Raw genomic sequence first — 12,369 nt, forward strand, 5'->3', positions numbered from 1 at the left:
ACCTGAAAATTTTCTGTTCATTGGTACCAAATCAAGAAGAGTCCTGTAACAATAGTTTATGCATAAACGTCTAACTTGAATTCGGACTCTGCAAATCTACCATAGCATGCATAAAGATGAGCCAGCTGCACTAAAATTGTGGAGGTTTTTTAATTTTTCTGCTAAAACACAGTGAAAAGACTTTTGTAAAAATTAGACATCCGGAACGGTTAGGACTCTGACTTTCTTCTAACCACTACAAATTTGTACAGAGTGAGCATCAAACCCCATGAAACCACAACAGGATCATTTCATGTGTTTTGTGAAAATGGATTAATTTTTTTACATGTCTCCAAGGCAAACGTGGTCAGCTAAGTTAAATTGTCCCATGAAATGAATCCAGCCTGGGGCTCCCAGCTGGACTTTGTTCAGTAACATTAGAGTACCTTCCCCATGCTATTATCAAGATCAACCACATGAATTTTGTTCAAAGTCCAAAATTCAGTTTTATCCAGAAATTCAGCATTGAATGAGTAGGTGTGCAGAAGATTTTTTTTTTTACATGGTCCTATTTTAATTCAGGTGATATGTAAATACTTCAAAGGTGGTAATTTCGAGATACATGGCTAGATAAGAACATACATGTGAAGCCACTGTACTATGAATAAAATTTACACACTTATTTAATTACATTGTTCCCCTCTCAATGACCTTAACAAATGCTCCCCATTCCCCTTCAAGTTTCCCCCCAAAAAACTTACTACCCTAGGAGAAGAAAGAAGATGAAACAAATGGACACAGAGAACACTACATGTGTAAGCATAGCAAGAGTAATCATAATTAGCTGAAACTAAGTTTTAGTTAAAGCTTTCTTCCCTCTATGATCTCTGGACACAGATGTATCAGAGAAAATCTCAGCCTGTCTCTGCTGTTTTCAGTCTGGATACGAATAGCCCTTTCATTCACACCAGACAGGAAGACTGCAGGAGACATACTGGAGGAAATTAAATTGGCACTCCATAGGGATACAAAGAAGGGACACACACATAGCATAGCACACAACTCTATAAAGCAGACCATGGGTACTTATAGCTGTGGTTATGTACCTCCCCCATACTTGGGTTCCAGCACAAGATCCGGTTGTCTTTGGCGCTACTCAAGAGCAGTTCAGGGTCAGCCTGGCACCAAGAGACAGAGAGAACTCCTCTAAAATAGATCAGAAAGAAATCAGTCATATTTCATACCCAGTCCACTCTCCCACCACGTCACCAAGAAAGCAGCATGAACCAACACTTAAGCTCAGAAATACTAGTTCTTATCTCTACCCTCAACCAGATTGCTGAGGGTAGAGACAAGATGTTTGTTTCACAACCATCTGTGAAACAAAGCAAGCCCAGCAAAAATCATAGTTCTCCTAAGTCCAGTCTCCCAGGTGTCTGCCTTTTAAAGATGGAGATCCTTGAAAAGGCAACACAACAAGCAGGTCCTCACCTTGTGTGCCCTTCCAGCTGGCTCAAAGGAGAGGTAGCAAAACGTAAGTCCCATATTTGGATCACTGGCAAGCGGTCATCCTCAGAGGAAAGAACTAGCTGGGTTGCAACTTCTGGATGCCAGGCCATTCCTGAGCAATGCATCTAGGAACAAAAATAGCATAGGCTGAAAATTCAGCAAAGCAAGCTGGCAATAGCACAAATGGCCCAGAGCCATGTGATTCTGCACTTAACTCGCCTAGAATGCTTGACATAAAGCAAGCCTAGCAACATCTTGCTGTGGGAAGCAAGTATTTCTACCTTCTCTACACAGGAGAAAAAAAAACCACTAACCATACAGAAGTTGAAGAACTAGTTCAAAGTTGACTTAGGAAGATAGCTGGGATTAAAACACAGGAGGCTTCTCGTAAATGAGCTGTGAACATAGAAATTGAACGCAAGGGTGCCCTAATTTTAGGAACAGCTAGGGGTCTTGTTTCTCCATTTCATTAGGGAAAAAAAGAGAGAGGTGCTTTGATGCTACAGCTCCAAGAGAACCAGTCCCAACAGCTCCCACAGTAAAAACAGTTGATCCCAAGAGCCTGTGCCACTGCTCTGCAGTTACACATGGCATGTTGTAAGCTAGTTAGAATCACAGCCTTTCCTCCACTCACTCTGTTGCTGTGGTCACTGACTTTGATGATAGGCTCATTCTTCCTGAGGTCCCAAACCACAGCCTTGCCACTGGGGTGAGCAGAGGACAGGATATGCTGCACCTGCCGATTCCAGGACACTGCACTGATGTCTTCATGAGGCTGCCAAGACAGGAAGGGCCACACATCCATTATCGCCATGTTGAGGGAACACTAATTACAGGATTCTGTCACTAGCTTAACTAAGAGATTTGGTGATACATAGATTCTTCTCTTCAGTAACTGATCAATTAACGGGAAATATCAGCAGCACTGACCCTAAAGACTAGGGAGCATGGAAAGTCCTTTGCTCAGAAAGTACAGTGGACAGTCAAATTCTATGGAGGAATGTCACCTGGAAAAGCACCTTTGTATTTTGTGAGCAGGTACTGGATTCTGCACTTGACAAATGTGTTATGAATCAGTCCAGAGAGAACTGCAGCTGAGAGAACATAGATGCTTCTACCCTGCCTCCTGGAACAAACTTAAATGGAAAGATGACCTTGTGCAACATTTCAGGAGTGCAGTGAGATGGAAAATGATGAAGCATTCAAGATTAATTGTCGTTACCATATCTACCGCAATGCAGGAGATAGGCAAGGAAACAAATGGGAGGCTTACTGGAGGAAAAACTTGGCCTGCTTTTAGACAAGTTTACTATCATTTTTCCATTTTCAGGAGTTGATTGCCCTGAATAATATAATCAGCATCAGAAGATCAGAAGCTTCTTCCTTAAAACTCAGGAAACATTATCTGGGAGTAATAGCCAAGATGCATTAAATGGCTCACTGGCTCTGCTATGGATATTATTTTCATGAGATATGAAAAGCTTCAGCTGAAGCCTGAAATAAATTCATTCCTCAGAGAAGGTCCAATAAACCTTGTTAATCCATCACACATGCCCCAGCTGGATCACAAGATAAACTGGTCAGTTACTTGATTCAAATCCACAAAGAGTTTACCCATCCATGCAAAGTGCATCCTTCCAGAACTCGTCAGCCTACCTCCCCCACCTTTACAACACTGTTTCCACCTCCCCAGAATGAAGCCAATCAGTCACTTCTGATTCATCCTTCTCCTGACAGACATCAAGGTCGTTCCCCCTTCAAAGACTGACTAGACCAGGATGACTCCACACACTCACATCTTTTTGCCTTGCCTACTGAGATATAAAACTGTAGGGGTATCGCCCAGAGGAAAACTTGTTTACCTGTGATTTAGCCCCTGGAGTCATAGGTACACTGAAGTTATTCAAGTCCCAGATGAAAATTTCAGAATCATTGGCTCCAGAAGCCAAGAGGTTACTCTACAGAAGAAGAAAAAAAAAAAAGCTCAGCTGAGTTTCCTGCTCACAAGGAAAGGGGACGGATTTCTTAAAAATAAATCTGAGGAAAAAAACCAAAATTTTCCAAAGTCCAGATGAGAGCTGCATTTCACAGCCACTGGTAAGCAGAAAGATACTAACCGGATTGTAAACCAAGCACATCTCTGGCCTCCGTGCCTTCAGCTGTGCCATGGTATAGAACTGTTTAAAATTGTCTAGCAAACTACATGTGCAGGTGGCTGCTATTACTCATCATAAAATTCTGTCACAGGCCTGGAAGCCACTGTCTCTGGCCAACTGAGCCTTTGCCCTGCATCCCAGCACCAAGGACATTTCTTCTGAGAAGATGCAGGCTTCCCACAAGGGTCTGTAGACTACTTTAAATTTTCTTTTGTGCTACTATGAGAACTTGTGTACTGTTTACTACTTGCTTATGTTGTATGATCAGATCTCTACTGAATTAAACATCAAGTGAAAAAATGAAAAAAAGAAGTTCTGATTTCAACTGGGTAATGGTCTAACATGTAACAGTATTACAAGACATGTTTTTACACAGAGAGGTAAGAGACTGGATCAAGGTCACAGGGGAATTCAGTGGTAAAGCTGTGAACAGAACCCAAATCTGAGTCCCAAACTAGCCTTATGTCACAACTACCATGCCTCTTTCAAGTTAAAAACTGTTCCTTCAGTTTATAAGTCCCTATACACAAGGGAAAAACATTTTAAGATGGGGGTTAACTTCCATTTGGTTATAAGTATCTTAATGTTGCATACCTGGAACGGGTTGAAGTCAAGAGCTCGGACAGGACCTGAATGCTTCTCTGTCTGCCCAATTACAGGCTCACTCTTTGAGGCCAAGATGCGGTGCACACTGTACATTGTGAGTACACCATTATCCCCCCCACCAATGATCACTCCAGAGGACTCTGGAGACCCATTTCCAAAGTCACCCCAGATCAGCTTATGAAACCTAAAAAAGAAGAAAATAAAGCTGGTGCAGGCCACAATATTTGGTGGAAGTCAAGACACCCTCTGCATTACCAAAAACCACACACATGTTCTGACCTATCAAACATAACAATCAGTCTGCACCTTAAATAACCATTTCCCTTTTAAGAGGACTATGGCTCTTGGGTGCAAAGAGAAATCTGCTTCCTTCCAAAGACTTTTAAAGGGAACGTACAAAAGAAGAGCTTGTCTCTCTCTTCTTTTTGTTTTGTTTTTAGTTTGGTTTTGGTTTGGTTTGTTTAAAACGTTTAGGACCTCACATGGGATTTGGTGGGTGAAATCTTCTAACCTACATGATACAGAAAATTAGATTAGAGGACAAGGTTCCTTCCTTTGCAGAGCCATTATCTGAAAAATATGTTTACGCCCTTTAAAATCTGCTGGTTAGAATTCAAGGCTGTGTTTTACACTGGGTGGTCACCCACAGTGATGAGCCCAAGAAATAACCTTGTCTTAAAAAGCTGAAAGATAAGTTTCACTCTGCCTCTAGTCTTTTTATTGCAAATCATTAGCCCCATCAAATTCACATGGTACAGAATGACTCTACTCACAGACTACCATGTAAGTCCTTTCAGATTTCTCCAATGGTCAAACTGCTTTACTTTAAACCCAACATGATTTGTGTCGACAAAAATGTTCAATTCTTGAAGACAGAGGTCAACTGATCCAAAAGATCACTTTATACCCTGAAAACATGATCTCCTCCTCTCCTTTCTTGTACCAGAAAAACCCTTTTCAGTTCCACTGATTGATACATCAGTATGAGCCTCCAGTACCTGTTTGAGACAGGAAGTGTTCCTTTCTGCTTCATGTCCAGGGAGGGATCCCTGAAGTCAACCTCAAATATTTCCAAGGTGGCATTTGTACTGAAGGATGCATCCAGTTGCTGGGCAGATGTTCCTAGCAGAAGTACAAGGGCAACACAAGTGGGCGCTTTTTTCAAGAGCACAAGATACAAAAAGAGCAAGGCACTCTAAACCTATTCTTCACAGTCAACACCACCTTGGTGTTGCGTCTGTTCAAAGAAAGGACATGTCTGAAAACCTCAGAAAGAGGAATCAACAGTTATGACAAAGACTTTGAAAGAAATTAAACTTCATTAAATTCTGGGCACCAGGGTCACTGTTGTGCAAATACCTTACTTTCTTAGGATAGGCATAATTCATATACCCTCTTCCAAACAGCCACAGCTTCTGATGTTAAGTTCTTATCTAAATTACAAATGCAGTCGCATCATAAAATCCAGCTACAGTTATGATCCCAAATACTTCTGTATACTGCTCCTCAACCATGACCAGATGTCTTGATCACACCTTCTAAACCTAGTCTACAGCTAAGGGTTTTCAATCTTAGCCAACTAAACATGCCCCAACAACCCACAAACAGCAAGCAGTCATACAGTGGTGGCTTCCTTCCTTCTCCCTAGCTTACAGAATAAAAGCTAAAAATTGATTTAACATTGCCTAATGGGACACTGCCAGGCAAACAGTCACCCAGTTACCACAGGGATGCTTTGTAACTGCCTATGGCATGGAAAGTGCCCAAGAGACTATTAAAAAGCAGTACAAATTTTGAAACTATGCAGTTTCTGATATAAAGCAGACTGAAGCCAAGACCTTTGATCCAACCACAACTCTGGCCTTATTAGAGAAAACACAAAATAGACTACCCCAACAATGATAATGTTGCTTTTAAGGCAACAGCTGAACTTTTGTCACTTTCTTTTGACAGTCATTCCTGAAAAAAAAAAAAAATCAAAACAATATGGCAGCACTGCACAACCCAGGCAGGAGACAGAGCTGACTAGTTCTCATGTTGGTCAGACAACTGTGGTGGGTTGACCCTGGCTGGATGCCAGGTGCCCACCAAAGCCACTCTATCACTCCCCCTCCTCAGTTGGACAGTGGGGAGAAAATACAATGAAAGGCTTGTGAGTCGAGATAAGGACAGGGAGATCATTCACCAATTACTGTTATGGGCAAAACAGACTCAACTTGAGGAAAATTAATTTAATTTATTACCAATGAAATCCAAGTAGGATAATGAGAAATAAAACCAAATCTTAAAACACCTCCCCCCCACAAGCCTCCCTTCTACCAGCTCAACTTTACTCCCAGTTTCCTCTACCTCCCCAGCCCACAGCAGCACAGGGGGATGGGGAATGGGGGCTGTGGTCAGTTCATCACATGTTGTCTCTGCCGCTTCTTCCTCCTCAGGGGGAGGACTCCTCACACTCTTCCCCTGCTCCAGCATGGGGTCCCTCCCACGGGGGACAGTCCTCCACCAACTTCTCCAGCATGAGTCTTTCCCACAGGCTGCAGTTCCTCATTAACTGCTCCATCCTGGGTCCCTCTGTGGGGTGCCGTCCCTCAGGAACAGAATTCACTTGCATCTGAAGATCTCCTTGTATTTCTGCCCAGAGTTGAGCTAGCAGCATGGGTCCACAGGTCCTGCCAGGAGCCTGCTCCAGTGCAAGCTTCCCACGGGGTCACAGTCTCCTTCAGGCATCCACCTGCTCCAGCATGGGGTCCCCCACAGGCTGCAGGTGGAGATCTGCTCCAGCATGGAGCTCCATGGGCTGCAGGGGCAGAGCCGGCCTCACCATGGGCTTCCCCACAGGCTGCAGGGGAATCCCTGCTCTAGTGCCTGAGGCACGTCCTACTCCTCCTGCCTCATTGACCTGGGGGTCTGCAGAGTTGTTTCTCATATTCTCACTTGTCTCTTTGGCTGCAATTGTGCAGTTTTTTTCCCCCCTTTCTTAACTACGTTATCCCACCATTGCTGATGGGCTCAGCCTTGGTCCATCTTGGAGCCGGCTGGCATTGGCTCTATTGGACACAAGGGAAGCTTCTAGCAACTTCTTACAGAAGCCACCCCTGTAGGCCCCCCACTACCAAAACTTTGCCACACAAACCCAATACAACAAACCAAGTTGTCAGCTCCACACAGACACTAAACTCACCTACTGCCAACTCAGTGAACAGGCTGACTTTGTGCTTCAGGACATAAAATTATTATAACAATAGTGAATAATGAATAATATCAACAAAATGCAAATTTAAGGTTTTGAAGAAGTATGGAAAATTGAATGTTAATCAAAACAGGCAACTTTAGGGAGAAGAGGTTTCTACTCTTTGATTGTCAAGCCATGTGATAATGGCTGAAGACCAACAAAGTAAAAGTGAGCTTAAATGGCCATGACTAGAAGGAACTTTTTTCCCCCACAGACATACCAAGTATGTAACCTCATTTAGTTTATTTTTCATAGCAAGCAGGTGTGGGAGTTCATACAGACTTAATTAGAAGTTAGATCAAAAAAGCTACATATTCACCCTTTGAAAAATCACTGTCCCTTAAGGTGTCAAAGTTGGGCATGAAAGTAATCCTCTACCAGTCACTTCAAAAAAAAAAAAAAAAAAGCTGTAATGTTTTCAGTATATTGCTTGTAAATTTTCCAGAGATTATTAAGGTGGGAATTGTTTAAAGTTAAAACCAATACAATTCTACATAAAATCTCTCTGTGACTTGTTCTTTAATACTCACAAATTGTGAAGAACTTTACCTGTTGCTAGATAAATGGGGTGGTTGTTTGCTGGACTCCATGCCTGGACAGCTGTTCGCTCAATTTCCTTTAGCTTCATTTTCTAGGCTCTAGAAGAAATTTCACACAGTGGTTAGAATAACCAGATAAAGTCAACACGAAAATAATCACACCAGTAACAAAATATCCCCATTACCAAGATACCACAAGAACAAATTGCTCTCAATGGAGAGAAGTTACTTGCTACTTCCTGAGGTAGTGAGTACAGTTTTACTGGAATGGATTAGTGTATTTTAGACTTCATAACAACCCCACAACCCCAGCTGTCTGATCCCTGATTTTCTTTCTATTTTTAATATATCCCAATTATAGGAGAGCTTCAGAAAAAGGAAGGGGATCTAAATTAAACCACATACTGAAGTCTTCAGTCCAGCATGGTTTAAATCAGCTGCAGAAATTAATTTAAACAAATATATTTGCAAAGCACTAGCTGGTCTCTCTGAACACGCTGATGTCAGTATATACACAGGCAAAAAGGGAGCAGAAGGAATCTCAGGGCAAGCTAAATTCCAAGCAGAAAAGTGACGTGGCAACAGAAAACAAAGTGCAATGCTATCATGTGCCAATTCAGTTAATGTACTTTGTTCTCACTCCTTGGAAAAGCAAAAGGAAAAAATCATTTGACTTTCTGCTTGAGTTTGTTAATGGTAGGACAAGGTGAGAAGAAACGATCCAGATGTAACTACTGTGTTTCAATCTCACACCTGACAACAATTCTTTTTATTTACTCTGGATAGATCAACTGACACCTGTAAAATGGGAACACAACTTCCCCATGTCACTGGAGACAGATTAGCTGAGGAATAATGTAGCAGGATAATTGAAAGTCAAACATCAATAGCAGGCAGTCAGGAGGCTGCAAAACTGAATGTAAATAAAAATTATTGTTCCACATCGGATCCCATTCTTGCTGATGAGAAAGCACCTAGCACCTCTCCATCCCAGACTATACCCAGGCCTTCTAGGCATGTCAGCAACACAGGCTAGCAGGGTCACTCTCATGAGCAGTTCCTAAACCTTTTGAGTTTGGCTGCAGTGCAGTCTTTTAACTCTAGCTAAACAGAGCTGCTAACTATGCAGATGATATCGTGCTGAATAAGGTAAAACTGTCAGCAGGCAGCACAGCTGAACACTCTACGCCTCGCCAGCTCGCTGTGATTAACCTCTCCTGGTTACTTGACATGGTTTGTGTTACCTGGGCTGACAGTTAAGCCACAGTATGCACCACGTGGCGCTCTGTTCAGATGCAGGGCTACAAGTGTCAGTGCTTCAGCGTTTGGCCTTACTCAGGCCAGGGTATGAATGTTTATCTGTAACCAAGTTCATAAGGTAGCTTGCTGTGGCCAGCCCACTGTCTATCCAAACCATCCAAAGAAACAAACCAACACAGTTTTGAAAAAGCCTTCTGTCATTTTGTGGCTTTTATGAAGTAATGGCCTCCTGAGGCCCATACAAGGGGAAATCAGGTCAGCATTACTTCTGGGCTTCGACTTCCTGACTAATAACCCCACACCCTTTTTAGGGTTTCTTCTCCACCATCAGTCAGAGGATAAGGACATCCTCTCTCTCCCCCATACACTATCAGGATATGCTGTTTTATTAGAATTTATTTGATACTTTTTAGTATTAGTCTGCAGCAGTATCTCCCAAAGCTCAAACTGCCTATTGCTATTCTCACATTAACCTTACCCCAACTTAGCTGAGGCCCACAGGAATCTGAACAGAACTCTTGTACAATATAACAAGTGCAACTATTTCCTCACGCCGCCTAAAAACAGAGGTGGAAAGGTCATCTCCTCATCACCATAACAGACCTCTAAAGCTTACTTTCCAATCTTCCAGCACATATTTTGCAGGGTACATTTAGGGCTCCATCACCTTCTCTCTGCCAAGAAGTTCCAATGCCTACTCATCTGTCTCCCATACTAGTGCAGGAATACTGTCCAGGTCTCCTCCTTTCGTCAGGGGCCAACGAAAATATCCCCAGGAGGAGGCAGGTGAACAGTCTACTCTTCACCTAGACTAGCAACAGTCTACTGCACAAGGCACTACCTGACTCCACTGATGTGGGGGAGCAAGACAGCTGGTATGTTCCTTACCAGTCCGCTTCTTGCCTCTTCCTCCTCCAGTTACAATCCATCAGTTGTACAGGCCTCTTGGCTTTTGAGAGGGCAAGTCCCTTGTAAACATTATTAGACAATGGCCAAGAGATCTCTTCCCTCTAGTAAATTAACTAGTAGGGAAACAATGAAGAGTACAAGCATCACAAACTTAGCCAGGTGAATGGTACAAGCTCCCACTCCTTACTCTCTGTGCTGGACTGACTGCATGGCTGGCATAATTTGCATTTAACACGGAAAGATAAGCCACAAAAAATGTGAAGAACAGTATTGATCAGTCGTCCAGCTTTTCTTGTCAATAGAGCATTTCGCATAAGAAAGTCAATATTACTGTACTCTTTTCACACACTTAAGTCAGGACAGAACATGAAGGTAAAGAGTCTCGCCTGTGATAACTCACCTAGACATAGGAAAGCAAACAAGGCACCATTTAAAGTGGCTCAATATCAGCAAAACAACTGTAGAAGTTCTGAATCACAGATGTTGAACAGGTACACTGTGTCCCTGGTCCTCAAGGCAAAGCAGCAGCAGTGCCAACAGACCTGGCCCACAGAGGATGCAAAAGAAGTCAAAAGATCACAGTATCACACCATCTCTTAAGCAACTCCTATCAGTTCAGCTCCATTGAAGCTGAGGTTCTGCATGCATAAGCAGCAGCACTTCCTTAAATCAATGGGCTCTGAGTTTGGAAGGGGGAAAAAAAAAAAAGCCTTATTTGAGTCTTACTCTTAGACAAGTGATCCTTCTAAACACTGTGCAACGTCTGTATCCAGGAAAGGACTCACGATCCTTAAGGCAGGAAAAAGCTCTCCTTTAGCAACCTCTTTTGGCTGCGTGAGACAAATTCACAAGTACTGAATTCTTCCACAGGAGAATTTTTAGGGTGAGGTTGCCACCTGCTGTCATCTCCCAAAATAGCAGCTAAGACTTCTGTGAAACCTCATGCTTTTCTCAGGACCTCTAATTAATTAATCATGACAATTCCACCTCCTCCTCCTTCTACAGACATCCGATTACAGATCTAGCGTATTAACGAATCTCAGCCCCAAAGGAAGTCGCGGAACAGAAGCATTTCCCCACAGCCTGCCCCAGCCATGGTTTCCTACACCCTGTCCTTAAAAGGTAACACTGTCTGCAAAGCAAAACCCAGCAGGTCAGAGTGCTCCACACCACTAGGAAATGGAGAGCACACAGCTAAACAGCGAAAAGTAAAAACACATATTCTCAAATCATGATGGACCATGCAAACAATGCTGACAGAGGCAAAAATTCCTCAGCTACATTAACTTGTGGTTTTCAAGTATGTCATAAAAGACCGTGGTTGTTGTTGTATCAGCTAATTGAGTCTCAAAGCTGCCATGATAATCATCCCAGGTACCACTGTAGTGAGTCTCTTGCACCACCCAAATACTGTCAATCAGAAATCCCCTCCTACTGACTTTCCCAGTCCTCCTTCTGCCACTGGGCACCCAACCATTCCTCTTTCAACAGTTCCTGCTAATATTGGACTTCCAGCACAGCACACAAAGGAGCTGATAGCCTGACCCCCTTTAGCTAAAGGGGAAACTTGGGCAGAACGGTCTTGTCCAAGGTCACCCAGGTGACAAGCAGCCACACTCAGAACTGAAAAAAGCCTCTGAACCAATGCACAACGGTTAAGACACAAACTGTCCTACAGCCTCCACAACCCAGCGTCAGTTTAAAAATCTTTGTACTGCCCCTTCCCTTTGCATTGCTCTGACACTCTCCTTTCGCAGCTCCCCAGTACCCTATAGCCAGGCTGTTCTCATAAGTGCTTATTATAAACCCCGATTACAGAAGGCAGAAGGCACAGAAACAATAATCTCAGCTAATCGTTGGTGTTTGCAAGGCGGGGTTGTTGCAGGGCAGGGCTCAGCACATTCCTCCATGACAGCTCCCATGGCATATAAAGGAACTTCTTGTGCTTTGAGCACTTTCAGAAGCTATTGCTGAGCACCACAGCACTGTACAGATGAGAGTACGCATACACGTATCTAGCCAGCTTACTTCGCACAACAGCATTACCCTGTATGACAGTGAAAAAGGTGAAGGTCTAAGAAGAAAGCATTGACCTCGGACACCGGATGTCATACACGAGCTCTCGGCTACCCCAGAGGCCTCTCCGCGGCCCAGGGCAAACAGCTTAGCTGCCCCC

The 12,369-nt window shown here is 43.2% G+C and overlaps 1 protein-coding gene across 1 annotated transcript in view; it reads right to left on the reverse strand.

Annotated features, from left to right (window-relative positions):
* Window positions 1-8,123, reverse strand: part of SEC31B (SEC31 homolog B (S. cerevisiae)) — a 31,249-nt gene extending 23,126 nt beyond the window's left edge. Inside the window, exons 1-7 of the mRNA XM_010286424.1 lie at window positions 8,035-8,123; window positions 5,249-5,372; window positions 4,239-4,434; window positions 3,351-3,446; window positions 2,123-2,263; window positions 1,471-1,613; window positions 1,086-1,185 (exon numbers count right to left, since the gene is read on the reverse strand). Of these exons, the coding sequence (XP_010284726.1) occupies window positions 1,086-1,185; window positions 1,471-1,613; window positions 2,123-2,263; window positions 3,351-3,446; window positions 4,239-4,434; window positions 5,249-5,372; window positions 8,035-8,113 (879 nt within the window). The 5' untranslated portion in view covers window positions 8,114-8,123. The remainder of the gene's footprint in view (window positions 1-1,085; window positions 1,186-1,470; window positions 1,614-2,122; window positions 2,264-3,350; window positions 3,447-4,238; window positions 4,435-5,248; window positions 5,373-8,034) is intronic.
* Window positions 8,124-12,369: the final 4,246 nt, after the last annotated feature.

This window comes from Phaethon lepturus, unplaced genomic scaffold (genome assembly GCF_000687285.1).
Source record: "Phaethon lepturus isolate BGI_N335 unplaced genomic scaffold, ASM68728v1 scaffold19024, whole genome shotgun sequence".
Taxonomy (NCBI): domain Eukaryota; kingdom Metazoa; phylum Chordata; class Aves; order Phaethontiformes; family Phaethontidae; genus Phaethon; species Phaethon lepturus.